At 41.1% G+C, this 18,673-nt stretch overlaps 1 protein-coding gene across 1 annotated transcript in view; it reads right to left on the reverse strand.

The window, feature by feature from the left end:
• The window catches only part of iqsec1b (IQ motif and Sec7 domain ArfGEF 1b), a 74,189-nt gene that overhangs the window by 10,160 nt on the left and 45,356 nt on the right, over positions 1-18,673 (reverse strand). The window contains exons 5-10 of the mRNA XM_044121365.1: positions 7,762-8,041; positions 5,363-6,624; positions 3,618-3,779; positions 2,699-2,821; positions 976-1,142; positions 129-268 (exon numbers count right to left, since the gene is read on the reverse strand). Of these exons, the coding sequence (XP_043977300.1) occupies positions 129-268; positions 976-1,142; positions 2,699-2,821; positions 3,618-3,779; positions 5,363-6,624; positions 7,762-8,041 (2,134 nt within the window). The remainder of the gene's footprint in view (positions 1-128; positions 269-975; positions 1,143-2,698; positions 2,822-3,617; positions 3,780-5,362; positions 6,625-7,761; positions 8,042-18,673) is intronic.

Raw genomic sequence — 18,673 nt, forward strand, 5'->3', positions numbered from 1 at the left:
GTTCCTATTTCCACTTTGCAGTCAAGTTTAAATGCATATTTCAGTATGTAAACATGAAGGGCTCTTCAGAAATTATGTCTAACATTATGAAGACAATAGCTTCACATAAAGAATGAAAGCAACATTACCGGTTTTTTGCCAACAATCAGTTTTTCCACTTTCTGAACCTGGGACACATGATCTTCATTAGTCCTGAGCTCTCGCTTTCGAATCCGCTCATATATCCCCACCAGCATCTCTCGGGGAATGTCCTCCCCGTCGTCAACACCTGTCAGAAGATGAGGAAGAGAGATTGAGAGAGGAAGAGTTAGTTTCATTTTTATGGATTTATGAATCCAGATGAACTGCTGATTTTAGATTAATCTTGCTTTTTGCATTTTTAGCTAGCTTATTTATTCTTAGCTAGCTTATTTGTTTTTAGCTAGCTTATTTATTCTTAGATAGCTTATTTGTTTTTAGCTAGCTTATTTATTCTTAGATAGCTTATTTGTTTTTAGCTAGCATATTTATTCTTAGATAGCTTATTTGTTTTTAGCTAGCATATTTATTCTTAGCTAGCTTATTTGTTTTTAGCTAGCATATTTATTTTTAGCTAGTATATTTATTCTTAGCTGGTTTGTTCATTTTTAGCTAAGTTATTTGTTTTTAGCTAGCTTATTCATTTTTAACTAGCTTCACTGCACAGTCACATTTAGCTTGCAGAAAGAGTGCAAAGGTGTAAAATAAACTAAACTAACCAACCATCTTCATCTTCTAGGTTTAGCAAATTTTGAAAAATACCCTCATTTTCATGGGATTTTATGAGGTAAGACAACACAAATTAGTGCGTAAGAGTGAAGTGGGGACTTCTAGTTTTGGGCTTTAATGTGACAAAAGGCCCCTGACAAGTTAGGAGTTAAGTTTATGGTGAGTTGAATGTTGAAGCAGAGTTGTGACAGTGAGCTGGAAGCTGTGAGTGGAAGGAAAACAAAGCACCTCTGAGGTTTTTAACAAAGTCTTCCAGTTTCATCTTCCTCTCAGGCTTCACATTGGGGCTGTACATGTCGGTGTTGAGGAGGATGATGGCGAACGCGAGGATGAAGATGGTGTCCGGATTCCTGAACTGTCTCACCACACCGGGGTTGCAAATGCAATAGCGCTGGCTAGATATCAGAGACACAAACAGACACACACAGAAAGCCAAAAGGTATTTAGATGGCATCAATTGTTGTTCTGTTATCAAGAAACCACAGACACGTCACATGCATCCCAACATATGTATGCATGAATGAAAAATAGGCTGTTTGAAAGAGCGAGACACAGTCAAACTTGAAGTCCCAACAATGTTGAGTTGTTCTACTGTCAGACAAAATCTGATGATGTTGGGATTCTAAAAAACACTTTGTATCATGTCATTCCGCTTTTATTCACATTTAACAGTTTTTCAGCTGCTTTGCCAAGGATCCCATTTGAATTGGAGCCCATTTCTGTTATGCGCACACAGACAAAATTGTTAATGACAGAAAAACCCACAACGGTCAAATAACTCGAAACTGGCAAAAGTAACAAATAAACCTACTGAAAATAAGACATTGCTTTTGAAATGTGGCTCAGCAGAATCATTTTAAAGCATAAAACTAGTGAAACAGACGTCACGAACTAGAAAAGTAGGAACCGGGAGATTAATGGGCAGATTGGTGTGGCATCTGCAGGAATATGGGTGCTATGCTGGCCTGTCTTGGTGAAAATTTATTGGTCCGTCTGGTTTCCCATCATGACCTATGGCCTCAAGCTCTGGACCTCTCTGCATGGGCTGCTTCCCCTGCAACCCAAACGCTGGATTAAATGTACATAAATAATGGATGGATGCTAGTGGTGCAATACCATAACCATGAGGAATGTGAAGCTACCATGTGTATCCATGTTGCACATGGATACTGATGATATGTCATGATGCAAGCCATCATGACTTTAAACTTTGATTAAATCACACAAAAGCTTCTAATATTTCTATGGAAATCACCATAATAAAAGCCGATAGTCCTGTTGCTTCCAAAAGACCAAAAACAAAATGTCACAAAGTTTGATTAGTTCATTTTATGTGCTAAACTCACAACAACGTTCCAAAAGTACCAAGGTCAAAACTACTAGCCTTATTATGATTCTTCTAATATTTGTGACATTTGTGATTAAAACATCTTTTTTTGTTGGTTGCTCTAATGGAATATTTTAATTTTCTCAGACAAATTTTTAGTATTATTTTTTTGCCTGTAAGCCATTAAAATTTGCATAAAAATTGAATTATTTCAATGAACCTCTATAAAATCATTGTTTCACTTTTTTTTTAAGATGTCTGGCAAGAAATATACAACTTTTATGCAAGATTTAAATTTTTTGAGCTGTACTAGCAAATGACAGGTACCCAACACCCAAAAGCAGCTCTTAGGAATATTTTTCTTTAACAATCACTTGCCACAATTGCAAAAAAAATCTGAAGTCTGATGTACGTTAGCCAGAATTTGAGTTAAAATACAAAACTAACCTTCAAGTGTGTTTTCTGCACCACAGAAATGGGGCTGACAGCTGGTTTGCTATGTTCATATATCATAATAACTCTATTGGAATATCGTTGTGAGTTTTTAAACATCGTTGAGTTCCTTACCGTGGTCTTGCTGAGCTGATCATAGAAATGAATCCGTGTCTCACAGTCGTTTCTCACCTGTACGCCTCGATCAGCCGCTCGACCTTCTGAGCTTCTCCCTGAACTCTGATGTGTGCCTGGAATTTCCGGAGCCCTTCATCCAACTCCAGGCCTGAAAAGTCCATTTCATCCACCACACAACTGGAAAAACGACACACAGATGAAAGAATCAATAACAAGATCTCAATAATAGAATTATCTTAAAGTTTTTGGTTTTTTTTTAATGAACCAAATAATTGACTGGTGACCAGATTCAGATACTTTTGCACATAATGATTAGTGATCACAAACTAAATATCAAATTTTTCTATCACATTCGTTGTGCAGCAAGGAACCACTTATTACTTAAACCTCAATATGTGCAGCAGATACCTGCAGTTGATCACTTCAAAGTGCAAAGTGAACGTCAAAGTCTATGCTCTTTTTTTAAACACAGAATACTTCCAATTTGCCACAACGTATCTGTGCAAATGGCAAATGAATTATATTCAATTCCACTCTGAGTTGACGACTGTGACTCTCTAACTCAGACCTCACAAGTAAAGATGAGACAATATTCTCTGAATGACGTCTATATGTGTCAAGCTGTCACCATGAGAGTTTTCTGTCCTCCATTGATTTAGCTGTGGTAGAAGTGCTGTGTGTCAAGAAGGATTTACAGAAAGCTGTCTGAAGCATCCTGTCCAAGTAGCACTTTAATGCAAAAGATCTCCAACTGAAGATCTTTTGCTTCTGCCTAAAAAGAAGCTGCGTATTTATCAGAGCATCACACCACTTTCTTGAGTACGTTCTATTCCTGGTTATTTCACTTAAGTCCCAACCACATCTGGCATTAGAATGATGATCTGCATTCATGCTCATGGAAGAAAACACAGTTCTTTTGAGTCCAGTCAAAAGCATCCAGACCAACAGAAGCGGGCAAAAATGAATCGCTCACTCAAGAACATCTCGGTTGAATTGTTTCTGTCGGTTGCCAAGGAATTCGCCAATCATCTGCCGACTCAAGCCTTTCCTCTGCAGGAGGAAGTGGGCAACACCCACCGGAGTGTCCGGGACGTAGCTTCGTTCAATCAGATACTGGATCCCCTTTTCTGGCTTCCTAGAGACACCGGAAAGAGAAATAAATATCAAGAGAGACATACACACACGCACGCACGCCCACAAACACACGGACACACACTCACAGAAAGAGTGAGAATACAGTTCAAATCTGTGATTATCCCAGTGCACTCAAAGAAAAGTGTCAACAGAGGAACAGGATTTGGAGAGCTACGGAATGGGATGAGGAGTGATTTTCTGATTGTGGTGCTGCTCCCACATGATTACAAGGAACTTAAAAAACTGGCTCGAAAGACACCAAATCCGCAATCATCTGTGATTAAGCAAAATCACCCAGGCCTGAGTGAACCGCTGGACATGAAGTGGAGCAGAATGAGAACTCAGCACAAACCGAGCACGGATATAAATGCAGCTTATTCAGCCTCATTGCATATTCAATGGTCTTTTTACCACAAATGTAGCAAAAAGGAACAAATCCAGTCAGTCTAGAGAGAGCCCTCTAGAGTCTAGAGACTCTTAAATAGAGCCTTTGAGAAAACAATTCTGATAAATATTATTTTATCAATCAAATCAAAGCAGTTTTTATCTGTATGCTGCCGAGTTACATTAATGTGAAAAGATGTTCAATATTATTTAACTATAAGAAACACTAATCAAACACAGACATGGCTCGCCATGCTTAATTTTTGGCTCTCGTGACAGGTTATAGCGATATGCTAGCACATCCAATAAAGTTTTAAAAACATTATACCGAATCATATAATGCGCTTTATATTCCAAACTCTTGCATTCTACTTCTCAATTTGCTTCAATTAAAGTTGGTTCCAAATGGGGCATAGTGTGAAAACTGGCAACACAGTCACTGATCACAACGTCACACTGCCACACCGAAACAGCAGAGGGCGATACAGCAACAGGGATTCTACAAGCTAGCTAGTTGAATATATTCAGACGCAAAATGGAGCAATTAATAATCAAACAGAAAACAGATATGACATAGTGAAGATCAGAAATTTGAAGAAGCAAACAAAAGTCCACATGAAGATGTTGGAGAGGGGACAAGTACGTTAGTGGCAGGTGTTTTGAGGAAAAAGACGAGGGTAGGTGGGTGGGTAGGTAGGTAGGTAGGTAGGTAGAAAAGGAGTACATTTCTTCCAAAAAGCTCAGATATTTTGAAATTGTCCAGAAGACACATAGAAATTTCTCAACTCTAAAATTCAACAATTTGCTGAAAAACATTTTCTAGAAAAATCTTGGAAATTTCTGAGCTGGAAAGGTTTTGTTCACAGTACGTTTGGCCCTGGTAGGTTTAACCGAAGGTATCTTGGTGCATTACCTATGCAGAACCTTCTTACTTTCCAGCACTCACAAATGGTACTGAAGATAATGGAGGTCCTTTCAAGTTGTGAAGGACACCACGAAGAGGCAAGGGTTGTGATTAAAGTGAGTCACATTGACAATGAGGAATCAGGATAGTTTTTTAAATTTGTTTTCTTATTTAGAATACCTTTAAAAATCAATGTATCTTTTTTTGTTTTACTGTAGTTGTGTGCACTGAGTGGCTCTAAAGTCTCATTTTTTAAAGTTCTGTTATGCTTAATGGTTTTAGTGGGGTGCACTTACTTGTTGAAGAGATTTAGGCCAATGCGGTAGTGTCTCTTGCGAATGATGTCATTACTGAACGCTGGTGAGTCCCAGCTATTCCGAGTCTCCTTGTGGTACGTCTGTTTGCTGAGCGTCTGCTCCCTCAGGCTGTCTCTGGATGAGGACTCAGAGCTGCAGTTAATGGTGTCGTTGGAGTTGGATGTGCTGTTGATGCTGTCGTTGTCCCCATCGGAGAAATCAGACTCTGATTTGCTCTGGCGGTTGGGTGCACCGTTGATAGCCAGGTGGGCTTCCAGCTGCCGGGCACAGTGACGGGAAGGGTCTTCCTCCCGGGAAGGTCCCCGAGGTGGCAGGCTGTGGCCTATGTGTTTGGGGCTGCTCTGTTGGTTACTGGGGCTCCTGTCATATGCACTCTGTCTCTTTAAGGAGCTGCGGTCAGACCGGTCGCTCAGTTCCACCGAGCTGTCGCTGGGGGGCTCTATAGTCAGTAGGGGTAGGTGGTCCACTCGCAGACGCTGCTCCTGGCATTCTAAGGAAGGCGTGCTGCGACAGCTGGTATCCGTGTCCCCCTTTTCATCTTTGTGAGCAAGCGACCAGTAGTCGTGAGAGGAGTTCAGGGAACGCTGGCGCAGGTCTGACTCTGTGCAGGAGGGCCGATCTACAGACTGAGAGAGAGGCAAGGGGGGCGATAGTTCTTCTTCATCAATGTAAAGGGTCACATCACTATAAGATGCAGTCATCTCGTCTAGCTTGCGGTGATCTGAAGCGCTGTGGGAGGATTCCAACTGGCGGCTGAGCTCTCTGTCCATATCCGGGTGGCCCCTTCCTTGCTCTGAAGTGCTGTCTTCCCCGTGTAGGCTGCGACAGTTCAGCGCGTCATCAATGGACTCGGCCAGAGATTTGACCTGCCTGGAGAAGGCATCTTCCAGTTCTGTGACGGCATATGTGAGGTCACTCTGTGTGCTTGGTATCTTCATTTGTACACCTCTCTCCCTGCCGTGTTCCGACTGCACCAGCCCACCGATTTTGGCGCCTTCATCAGATAAAGAGACATGCTTTCCCTCGAAGTAGGAGCTGTGGACTTTTTCAGGTCCTTCAAAGGAAAGCTGCATTCTCATGTTGGACAGAACAATCCGTCTGGACATACGGTTTTCAGACATAGAACTTCGGAGACGCTCAAAGTTCTTATTCATTTGGTACTGGCGGAAGGCTGTTTGGATGGTACGTGCGGCATGCCGGGTTATGAAACGTCCGCCATATTTGCGTTCTAGCATTTCCACCTGCAAACAGAAAAAGAAGGATGGTCAGTCAGCTGTAGTCTCACTCCACTGGCAATTTTAGTCAATTGTGAGTAAGCAGCAAAGGTGGGACTGAGTAATTGTATTGAAAGTCACAAGTAGGTCTTCAAACATTTCCACCAAAACCTCAAGTAAAGTCCCAAGTAAAGGCATAAAAGTGCAAAGTTGAGTCAAGTCAAGAGCCCAGTGTTTTTAAAAGTTATGGCATCAGGATTTTTGTGTCGGGACGTAGACAGATGTGTCCATGTTTATTAAGAGTAAGAAAGGAAGTAGCTCTTGAGTTGCCCGTTGTGTTGACAGAGTAAGTAAATACAAACTTCTCGTCAAACTGGCTGAAAGCATTAAGCTGTAAAAGTAGCCTTCATCTCAAAAACATGCATTTACAGGCGTCTTCTGGTGGCTGGTTGTTGCTTTGGACTTTATTTAGGAAGACTACTGGACGAGGAACCTATGTATCATTTTGCTTCCAGTTCAAAATTATATGCTACATTCTGCTTGTATATCACATATAATGCCAATAAAATACAATAAAGACTGTGGTTTCAACGAGACAAAATGGGGAAAAGTTTGGCGGAAGTCAATAGTTTCACTCAGTCAGTCTAACAATGCTGGTGATTTTAAAATGTCTAGTAAAGTTTGACCTATTTACATGTTAAATACAAAACCAAATGGCACAATGAAGAGTCCATGGCGTAATAGTTCTTACTAGAAAAACTGAACATTTAAATCAATAACTTGAGGCTGCACACAAGAAGAAAATCAAATATGAGAGCCAGCAGAAAATGAAATAACTGAAGTCACAGGAGGTCTGCAGAGTCTTGCTCAGCTCCTTCTATCTTTCCTGATTGAAGGCATTGCTGAGCAAGTCAACAGGGCCCACATTGATGACTTGTTAGCAAACAGAGAGATTTAAGAATAAAGGATTGGATGATGGATGTTTAAAGTGGAGCTCAGGGTCTTTATTTTCACACAAGAAGAACTAACTTTTAAGCAAACATGACAAGTGAACAAGAAAAACCAAGCATGTCTTCCACCTCTAGACTGCTTTTTAGACAGGCACCTTTCTCAGTACATCCTGAGCCAAGGTAGGTTATGAACAGGTGGTTCCCTCCCTCCCACCTGTTTGTCCTGAAGATCCGACGAGAGCTCATAGCTCTCTGACATTGAGCGGGAGCGCTTGATGGCCTCTTCCTCTACATGCTTGCGGAGGATGGACTGGGAGTGCTGGAGCTTGGGGCGGCGGGGTCGCACGTGACTCGGCAGAAAGATGTGTCCGTAGAGCTGGCTGTCCAGGTAGTCCAGGCCAGGTCTGCCGCCGTGGGTCACCGGCTTGCAACCATAGATGACGCAGGGATCCACAGATACACTCACATCACTGCCAGGGGCGTCACCTTCCACACTGCGACACACAAGCACAATCAGATCAGACGGGTCCCTGGCCAAGACTGCTCAGTGTGCCAATGAGGAACACATGACTGATGGAGAAGTGAACTTTTGGCACTATAAATTCATGTAAGTGTATGAATTCATAATCATCTTACTCTCTCCTTCCAGGCGGTCTTAAACGACCATGCAGCAGAAGTTTTAGTCTTCATTAAAACAAAACCATAGGTTCTCAAGAGCCAAAGAAATGTGAACAAACACTCAAATTATTGCAGTGTTATCATCAATCAAAACCAACGTGACTCAAATGTGTGTAGTCACATCCTGAATCCTAACATCCACACACATCCTGGATTCCCACAGCAGATGATTAGGTAAGCAGCAGCAATCTAGAGCAGAATGTAAAAAGCTAAATATTAACCACATCACCTCGCCTCTCGCCCAGACCGTTCACTGTTGATAGGCACCAGCACCTCCTAACAGGCACGTGCAGAGGGGGAGGGGGGGCCCAAGGGGGCTTGAGCCCCTGCCCTTTTTATCCGTGATACCCCTAGTGCCCTTTTAAAAAAAATTTTTCAAAAAAATATATATTTTTTTAATTTTTAATTTTCAATCTGTATGTCAGAAGGCCTGCTTGTGCACCTCAGAAATAATATTTATCTAAATATAAGTTAGCTAAAAATAAACTAGTCTGGCTGCCCTCAGTCTAATAATGACTCTCAGAGCCTCCATGTTGTTCACACACCGGGTCCATGTTGAGGAGGAGGGGGGCGGATCTGTGTCCTCTAACTATCAAATTATGGGAATGAATATTTTTTATACATTGGTTTGTGAATAAAAATGTAGGTCTGATGTTGACGTTAAAAATTTTTTATATTTTTATAATCTCCTTCCAATAGCGGGACAAAACCCGCCTCGCCCCTAAACACAGAAATGCTTCAGCTGCAGAGAAAACGTCTGACTTTAACTTAATCATTCTGCTAAAAGCCCGGTTCACTACAGGCAGCTTGAATCGGTCCACCGCAAGTCGCAACGCAGCGCAAAGCCCCGGTACCCCCGGTACATGACATTTCAAGAACTACAGGAGATCTTTCCTGCCAATAGTCATCGCCATCTACAATAACTCTTAAGAATTTGAGTTAAAAGGAGTTACATCAAAGTTTAATTTCTCTCTGGGATCAGTAAGGTATTTTTGAATTTGAATTTAATTTGAACAAGTTAGAAGGTTGTTGTTATGATGGCACAGTGGTGGGAGAGCAGATGGAACAGAATGTACATTTTATTTCATCGTCTTCAAAGAATGTGAAAAAATCAGAAGGAGATGAAGGAACAACAATGGGATTAGGGGCTGAGTAGGGACCTGGACCGCTGGAAAATCCAGAAGCATTGTCTCCGTACTGGACCGAGAGAACCGACAGATGAAGTAACTTATTCATTGCTACATCAGATGACAGCAGAGTCAAATCAAAGAGCGAGAACACAGCCACTCACCAGTTATCCGGGTCCTGTTCGAGGCAGGGTGCAGCCACCATCCTGCCCTCGGAGCTCAAACTAAGTATCCACAGACCCCTGTGTGTTTTAGTCCATCATTAATCTAAAAGGACATTTGCTAGGCTGGGCCTGCTGGGTTCTAAGGCTTCCCTCCACAGACCTTTGAGGAGGGACGTTCACAGAGAAAGGGAGGCAACTTCCTCCTGAGGAAACTGGGTCTTGCGGCTGCTGGAGTTCTGTTGTCCCACAAATTTGAAGGGTTTCAAATACATTGGAGGCCGTAAGTATAGAAACAAATAATGCAGAAAGAGAGAGAGCCATGCTGGGGATGGAATCCTCTAGTCATCAAGCTAATGTCCTGTGAAAACAACCAGACTTACAACTGGGAAAGATGACCTTTTCTTGATCACTGGCAGGCATTATTTTCTCACTGTAAATACTTTTCTTTCAGATTTGACCTCTGGTAGGCTTTTCTGTCGTGTCTGAACCTTTCACTGCATGGGATACATGTGTCTCATGTACACGTGGCTTCTCACAAGTCTTTAAAAGAAGACCAATTTGAAAAGGCGTCCAGACCAATGTTCAACCATGTAAGTCACACAACCTTAGAACAGCATAAGCATCCCCAGGGCGTAAGGCAGAGAACGCTGAAGATAAAAGCTTTCACTTCATCTGTTTGATAGTTAAGTTAATGGTGACAGAACTGGTGACAAAGGATTTTCTGTATGTAATTAAACTCTATAAATAAAAAGGTTTTAGCCCACCTCCGCCATGTTTCAGTGTGCCAAGACTCAGCATGATTGAAAGGATTAGTCGTGTGTATCCCTGGGATGAACTGTGATGTGATGTTTATGCAACTTTCCATACCAACGAAAAATGATTCAGTCAGACAAACCTTATCGTCCTGTTATACAACAGATATGGATATTAGATTTTTCTAAGGAAAATAAGATGAGCAAGGGTTCAAAAGGAGAAAACTTATATCCTACGATCCTTGAAAGTTGTTCTTTAAGATCACAAGCAGTACAGAAGCACTGATATCTCTGCTAACACGCCGTTTCCTTTCCTCCAAAGACGACAACTGGTGTGCCAGGCTGTTTTTAACTAGAGGGATCTATAAAAATAGCCACGTCTCTGGAGGCGATGAGCGCAGCAAGCCATCGGAACGGCTTGACTGGAACTGCTGATGTGAACTTAAGCGTCAGGTGGGAACAGCGCCTCCTGCAGTGTCTGCCTTCCCCCAGTTCACCTGTCCACATAGAAGAACACGGCGAGGGGAGTTCGGGTGGGAAGGAATGTGAATGTGATGTTTTACAGTGTTTGTTTTCCTTCTGTGATACATACAAAAATAAAATAAAACAAGAAAATAAATAAAATAACATGGCATCTTATTTTCATGCTAACAGACTGATGGGACTAATAAAACTTAGCATGCACATAAACAACAGTTTGACTAAGAACAGGGTGAGGTTGCCAGAGATGTGCTGAACAGCGTCAAGGGACTGCAGATGCAAATTAGCTTTTGCTAGGATCTGATGCAGCGCATAAAATTGTGACATTTATGTTTGAGTTGCACATTGTCCCTTAATAAATAAAGTTCATTATCAATAATTGGCCACTGTCTGAAGTGACTAATAGAAAAAGGAAGCAATGCGACCTTTTTCTGATCTCTGAACGCATCATGCCAGGTCATCCCTCTCTACACTCTCTTCAGTGTAGAGGTTGTTGCTGCAGGAGAGAGACACAAATCTATTTATTTTCAGCATCAGTCGGGTGTTTAAAACAACAAAACAGAAGAACAGAGATCTAAGATAATATTCTTGTTGATCTGTTTTTTGTTATTGAGTTTTCAACCTCATACTGGATGGAGAACTGTTGGCATCTTTCTGAACGTCTGTGATCTGAACCACGACTAAACATGAACATGACTTAGTGACTTCTGAAGGCTACTGAATGCAGTAGATTTTATTTTGGGCTTTTTGAGAAAGAGCGCTGGATAAATATACACAAATATCTTATGTTGATTTTTCTTTAAAAAAATTTAACTCGTACATAATTTTCCTTCTAGTCGGTCCTTTTGAGCTACACTGCCTAGGTCTAACCACATCGTTAAAATACCAATAAAATCCGATAGTTTAATACTGGAACGGAAAAAATGTCTTTAGTGATCTTTAGGTTTTAAAAAAAATTTGCTTTCCATGGAGATATGATACTTCTCTCCCTCACATATGAAACTGAACTGCTTTTCATTTCTCTTTCTAATTCCCTTATTTAGTGTGAAGCCTGTTTTTTTTTTTTCCTGAGGTAAACCAGCGGGTTGTTAAGGCTTCATGCTCTAGCTACACCTGTAACAACATGTGGAGGATTTCCACCTGCACTGGCTCCTCTAACCTGCAGCAGCCATAGAGTGACTCATTTCTACTGTGATGTAAAACTGAAACTAAAGGTGCTGTGGAGGCGCAGGGGTTAAGCACAGCCCACATAAGGAGGCCTTGGTCCTCGACGCAGCCGTCGCAGGTTCGATTCCCAGCCTGGTGACCTTTGCCGCATGTCTTCCCCCTTCTCTCATTACCCACTTTCTGTCAATTAACTATCAAATAAAGGCCACTAGAGCCAATAAAACCTTTTAAAAAAGTTAAACTAAAGCATTTTTACCATGGCATATTAGGTAGAACACTAACTTTCTGCCCAAAATTTTGAGATGAATCTCCGATTTTCTAGACAAACAAGGAAAGTTGGATAAGTGGAAAATTTGCTAGAAAAAAGTGAAACTTTGAGATCAATCTCAGAGATTTCCTAGAAAAAGAAATTTTGAAATTTATGAGTTTGTAAAGTCAAACATTTATTTTAAAAAAAAGAGATTAGTTTCAGTTTCTGATTTTTTTATCCTAACTAATTTTTGACTTTTGTAGCTCAAGAATTTCCTGGTTTTTTGAGTTTTTTGGCAGAAATGTACTCCTTTCTTCTATCTAAAAAGGCACTAAAACACTGTCATGCATTTTCGCTCGTGTTGAACTGCATCTCAAGTCTTCTTGTTAGTTGCTGTAGAGTACTAATAAAACAATCCCTCTGGGATTTTCACTGCCTCGTTAGAGGGCCTTGGCAGCACTTGTTGACACTATTCCCAGGATCACAGAAAGCCAAAGCTGGGCACACTCAAGGCATATATTCTACATGGCAGACAGACAGAAGCCTGACCTAAAAGAACAGTCCATTACAGGGCAGTCACATGTAAGGGGAAGTCGGTAAAACGATTATTTTGTAGACACAAAACCTCCAGAGGTTTCATTTATTTACTCTTAGATGCATAAGAGGGTCAGGTGAGCAAACGTGGCTCCTGAGGATCTTAACTTGCATTGGAGAGGGACTTATAACTTAATGTAAGCTCTGGAAAAAAAAATAATAGAACACTTAAAATGATCAGTTTCTCTGACTTAACTTTTTCTAGGTAGATGTTTCTGTAAAATGAACATTATTCTTTCATTATATGAACTACTGACAACATGTCAGTAAAATTAGGTATGTATTTACATAAAATGAGAAACGGTCAAAATACCAAAAGAGATGCCATGCTCTCAAACCTCCAGTAATGCAAAGAAAACAAGTTCACATTCATTTGGAAACAATACGAATGTTTTAACTCAGGAATCAATATTTGGTGGGATCACCAGGAGGTTTTCAATGGGGCTCAGTGCAGCGGGCTCTTCATTTTATCCAGAGCTGTATGTACATAAACATTTATCCAAACGTTATAATGAAATCATCATGTCTGTTATTACAAAATAAACAATAATGATGTCAAGTTTAGCCGGTATATGGCAGAAATCGAGGAAACGAATGTTTCCAATCTTTGAAGTCTGTTTCTTTAAAATCGCTCCAACACTAACCGTACTGAAGAAAAGCTGAAAAATGTCATTTTTGGTAGCCACAATAAGTGGCATAAAAAAATGAAAGGAACACAATATTGGCATGAAGAGGCCAGGGTTTAGCAAGCATGGCTGTGAGCAGCGTCTCCTAACCTGACGGGGTGTGAATGAGGTGTCATTGTTCCCTACAGTTTATAGTGGAAGAGTGACTCAGTACATCAGTGCAGTAAGTTTTCCTTAGTTCCTGTTTAGTACTGGGAGACAATATCACTTCCTTTTTGCTACAACAACAAAAAAAGAATCTGATAATTGCTTGCATTTAATGGGTTGGCATAAGACAGAAGGAGGGGCCTGTGGTTTGCTGAAAAAAAACACAGCTGCATATTTATAGTTCAAGCTCACAAAGTTAGCTCACCTTTTTTATTACATTTCTTATTTTCCTATCTTTTTTTTTATTACAGCCTAGAGCAATGCAGGATGGCATTGTCTAAATTTACACCAAATGCAACACGATGAAAACAAACAACAACACTACAGTAATGTTAAATGTTAGCCTTCCTGTGATTACTCCGTAGATTCCGGTACACAGCAGACCAAACCGCGTCATCAAGAAGAAAAAAAAAAGAAAAAAAAAGAAGGCCGACCTTCATGGGTGAAAAACATAGCAAAAGATGGACAATTTTTGAAGTAATTATGAATGTCTGTGCATCACAAACAGCAATTTATAAACAAATGACAACATTTCTAGGCCAACACGTTCGACCAATCGTGGATCAATACGGAGCCATCACCCAGCTGTACTGACATCAGCAAAAGTCGAGTCAGGATGCAGCAAATACAACAACGTGTACCGACGGCCGCATGCAGCCAGCCTCATGTTGGCTGAGTAACAGCCTATGCATGGGGTGGAGACAAAAACAACAACAACAACAACAGTCTTGTTATGGTCCCTTCATCCTAAGCTGAGGGCACAAATGGCAGCTGCCATGACACCGCCTGCAGGACAGGAGGGGGGGGGTTGGGCTGCCAGACACCCGGCAGCATTAAACAAGCCGCACTCGCTCTCCACTTCCTACGTGTTCGCGTGCAAAGTTCTCTGGAGATGTGCAGGAATGACACGACTGAAACGGGATGGAAGAAGAAGCGCGAAGGGTGGAAGGAGCAGCCCTACCTTCAGAGGAAGAGATTCCAGGAGGGACAGAGAGGGAGGCAGCTCCTCTACCCCCATCAGCAACTCAACTCTCCACACCAGGTCTCTCTCACTCTGTCTCTCTCTCTCAGCTTAATACCCACCCCTAACTCTCTCTCTCTCCCTCCCATAGGACATGTGTGTGTGTGTGTGTGTGTGTGTGTGTGTGTGTGTGTGTGTGTGTGTGTGTGTGTGTGTGTGTGTGTGTGTGTGTGTGTGTGTGTGTGTGTCCAGCCAGATGCAGACTGGAGAGTCCTTGCTGCTTGCTGGCAGCGCTGCAAGGTCACGATTCTGTCTCTGCACCCAGAGAGTGACACAGCACCGAAACGGGCCTGAATGCAGCATTTATGATTCAGTCCTTTTCTCCCTGACTGGCGGTTGAATCTGCTGTAATTAAGGAGACGAGCTGTGTGAAATTTGGTTGTAGGAAATTCTTTGCACACCTCTCTTTCAGTAAGGCTGGTTCTGGTCGGGATGGATGAACAAGAATCAGACACCTTGATTCTTGTTCAAGGTGTCTGAACAAGAATCAGTGGATCCCACTGAGGAAACCAAGCAGGTCTGCTAAAAGCTCGTCAGTGAAACACTTTGGTACACAGAACTTTTATGACCTTTATACTTTATCCTTAACTTTATAGACACTACTCGTCCAAATCTTCAAAATATGATCACTCGCCAGTCCAAATTTTAAAAACCAAAGACCGAAACGCACAATTTGCTCAACATTATGAGTAAAAGGATCTAAAAATATTGAACCATTGAATTGTTTTTGCTCCAGAACGTAGAAAAGGACATTAAACTTCACACCACATCGATTTTCCAACCTTTAGTTGAGAAGCACGGAGTTCCTCTCGCTCTCTTTTTAAAAGTTTCATTGGCTCTAGTGACCTTTATTTGATAGTTAATTGACAGGAAAGTGGGTAATGAGAGAAGGGGAAGACATGCGGCAACAGTCGCCAGGCCAGGAATCGAACTTGCGACGGCCACGTCGATGACTAAGGCCTCCTTATGTGGGTTGTGCTTAACCCCTGCACCACCACAGAGTTCCTCTCTAACCTTTCCATTTCAGCTCCAGAGTGTGTAAATGTGAATGTGTGTCAATGGACTGCTGACATGTTTTTTTTTATCATGTGAGCGTCTCCTGTGGCAGCCATCTTGTGTCGGCCCACCTGAAGCCCAGCTCTTTAGTAGGAAGTGAGGCCTTAGGGAGTTTGATTGGTTGAGAGTCAGAAGAAAATTAAGCTACTTAAAAGAATAAAAACACTTGTCAATCGTGCATTGGCTTTCATGAAATGTTTGCTTGGAATTTCATAATTGATAAATAATTGTTTACATTATTTATGTTGACGTCAGCTCCTGTTTTCTTTTTGCGGACTGTTGAACATGTAAACAAGGACTGATGGAAGGGACCCCATTTTGAAAGCTGCCTGAAAAATCAATGAACCAGCTTTGTTGGCTGTGCAGCTTTACAACTTTGTAAGTTTGTAGGCAGAAGATCAACATTATAAATAAGAAATACTTGACCACCGGGACAGTAAGCAGAAAAAATAGGAAAATAGAAATTACAACACAGGATAAATAATCCTACGCAGTTCTTAAAAATAGGTTATTCCGATTCCAAGATATGTACAACTGAGTGGTGTCATTTGAAAAAATACAATATGTGCAACAGACTATTCACAGTAATTAAAAAAAACACATCACACAAATATAAGCTGGGATGTTATTTAAAATTAGAAAAGTGTAAATAACAGCATAGAAGTATTGAGTTTGAGTTTCTGGGGAGCAGCAGAGAGTATAAATTATCAGTGTGACCGATCACACATGAAACCATTAATACAATTTAACAAAGTTTCTTCTAAAGAAATTAGAATTTAAAAACTAGTTTTTGCGTTGAGTAGATGAACTATTACGCAATCTGTGGTATTTATCTTTAAATCAAATCAGATGAAATGGGCTCACCGGCCCCCAACTTCAAAATCTAACATGGCTGCCAAACATTAAAGACAAAGAAATAATTTCAATTAAATTACAAATGAATGCAGTGTTTGAAAACATAAAATGCAGATTCAAAGGTTTTCTGACTTATAATTAGAAGAGGTTTTGGTTTGGTGTGACGTCAGCCTCAGATAAATAGAACAGAGCTCGTTAGCTTTTAGCTAACATTCCTGCTGTGCTTTATGTGAACCACCTTCAGGTTAAGCAGGTGCACAAACCCTCCAACATGGAACGTTGGGTAATGCACTTTCACTGAAATATTGGGGTTAGCATCAAGTGCTAATGATGCTAAAGTCAGCATCTAATAACAGGACACAGCAGTTTGACAAATGTCACTATAAATATCTAGAGACGATGTAGGGACAAATACAGTATCATAAAAGTAATGTTGACAGTCAGTGACACACAAGATCCAAAACATTTACCAGCTGCTAATGATGCTAAAGTTAGCATCGTCTTCATGGCTTCCTCAAGCTAAAGCTAAAGGGCTCTGTCAACATTTTTTGATGACTTTGGACTACATGTCCCAGTCTAAAAACACTTGGACAAATCAAACCTGAACTGAGAACTGACACTCAGAGACTCTTTAAGACAGTCTGAGATTCATGAAACTCTTATTTTATGGTGAAAACAGAAAGAGGGACTATTTACTATTCTTTTAGGCACCAGCAGCATTCGTGGATAAAACGATCTTAAAACCTAGACCTAGGCTGGAATATTTTCCACTGACAGCGGATTCTTTGAAAACACAGATTGTGACTTGTGAAAACAAAACAAACAAAAAAAAAAAAAAACTGATGGAAATTCTTCCCCCCCCAAAAAAATTAAAAAATCTATCTTATCTGGTCCTGCTAATCGTCTTAGAAGCAGCTCGTTACAAATCTGCCCTCCAACCCAAATTATCTTTCGGCAAACAGCAGAAAGGCCGTTTTTTTTTCTCTCTTTCTCTCTTTTCTGGAAGCTTAGAAACCAAAGCGAGCTGACAAGCAAGAGATGATCAAACTCAAGAGACAGCAGAGTGAAACCCAGAGTAGCACGCATGTCAGACGAAGACTTACTGTGTACCCTGGCTGGCATGGAGTAGCATTAATGTCCTGAGTGAGAGCCTGTATCCAACAGGGGAGGAAGTCTGCCAGGGGTCGCGCCCCCTCTAGCACTGGCACTAAGAGGTCTGTCACCACGGCAACTGTAACAGCAGCAAGTTTGTCTGTAACACTGCAGATGTACAGTAGAGAGAGAGCAAGAGAGAGAGAGGAAAGAGAGAAATAAACAGAGAGAGAGAGAGAGAGAGTGGATCCCACTTGTTGGGCTCCTGCCACTGAGCCTGCAGGATTACTGATAATGGGATTTCCTTTAATGGCTCCCTCTGACAGGTGGTGTCCCTGTTTAACTTAAGTTGTGTGTTGGCTTAAAAAAAAACGTAACACACAGCTGAGCTTTAGTGAGTTTTTCTTTTCTGCCTGCTGGAAAATACGTCCATCTTCTCAGTTGAACTTGAATGTCTCAGATGATTCAGCAAACTACAGGAATGCACTGTTTTTATAAAGACAGCTGGTCTTTGTGATGCTAGTTTTTCATTTATTCTGAAGATAAAAAAACAAACATTTTGGACAAAATGACCAAGTTTTGGAGATCAAATCAACCTCCTCATGCATCCTCTTACTAGAAATGAACATGTCATATTTCTGAAAACTGCTTTTTTTTGGTATAGTAATAGAGGCTAACATACATACACACTTTTAAAACGATTGTTTTAGAAGCTCAACCTCTTTTCATTTGAGAACAACAGAGCTGAAAGTTAGTGATGTAACCCGACTGCATGGCTTTGTTGGCTCATCGTCACTCTGACTCTGGGATTTAAGCTTTCTGGGAAGTGCAGACTTTCTGCCTCGCGTGACTGCAAAACAAGACGCCTCGGTTACAGACCACAACGTGATGATCATTGTCAGGTCGTCACAATGACGTGATGATCTGACAGCTTCATGTCGTAGAAATCTGCTTTTCTTAGAGCTAAGAATATCATAGATCTGCATCATGATGCCAATCAGTATTGAAATTAGGGAGTTCAGGAAAGGGAGATAGATTCTTCAAGGCTCAAGGGCTT

Source organism: Gambusia affinis, linkage group LG07 (genome assembly GCF_019740435.1).
Source record: "Gambusia affinis linkage group LG07, SWU_Gaff_1.0, whole genome shotgun sequence".
NCBI lineage: Eukaryota > Metazoa > Chordata > Actinopteri > Cyprinodontiformes > Poeciliidae > Gambusia > Gambusia affinis.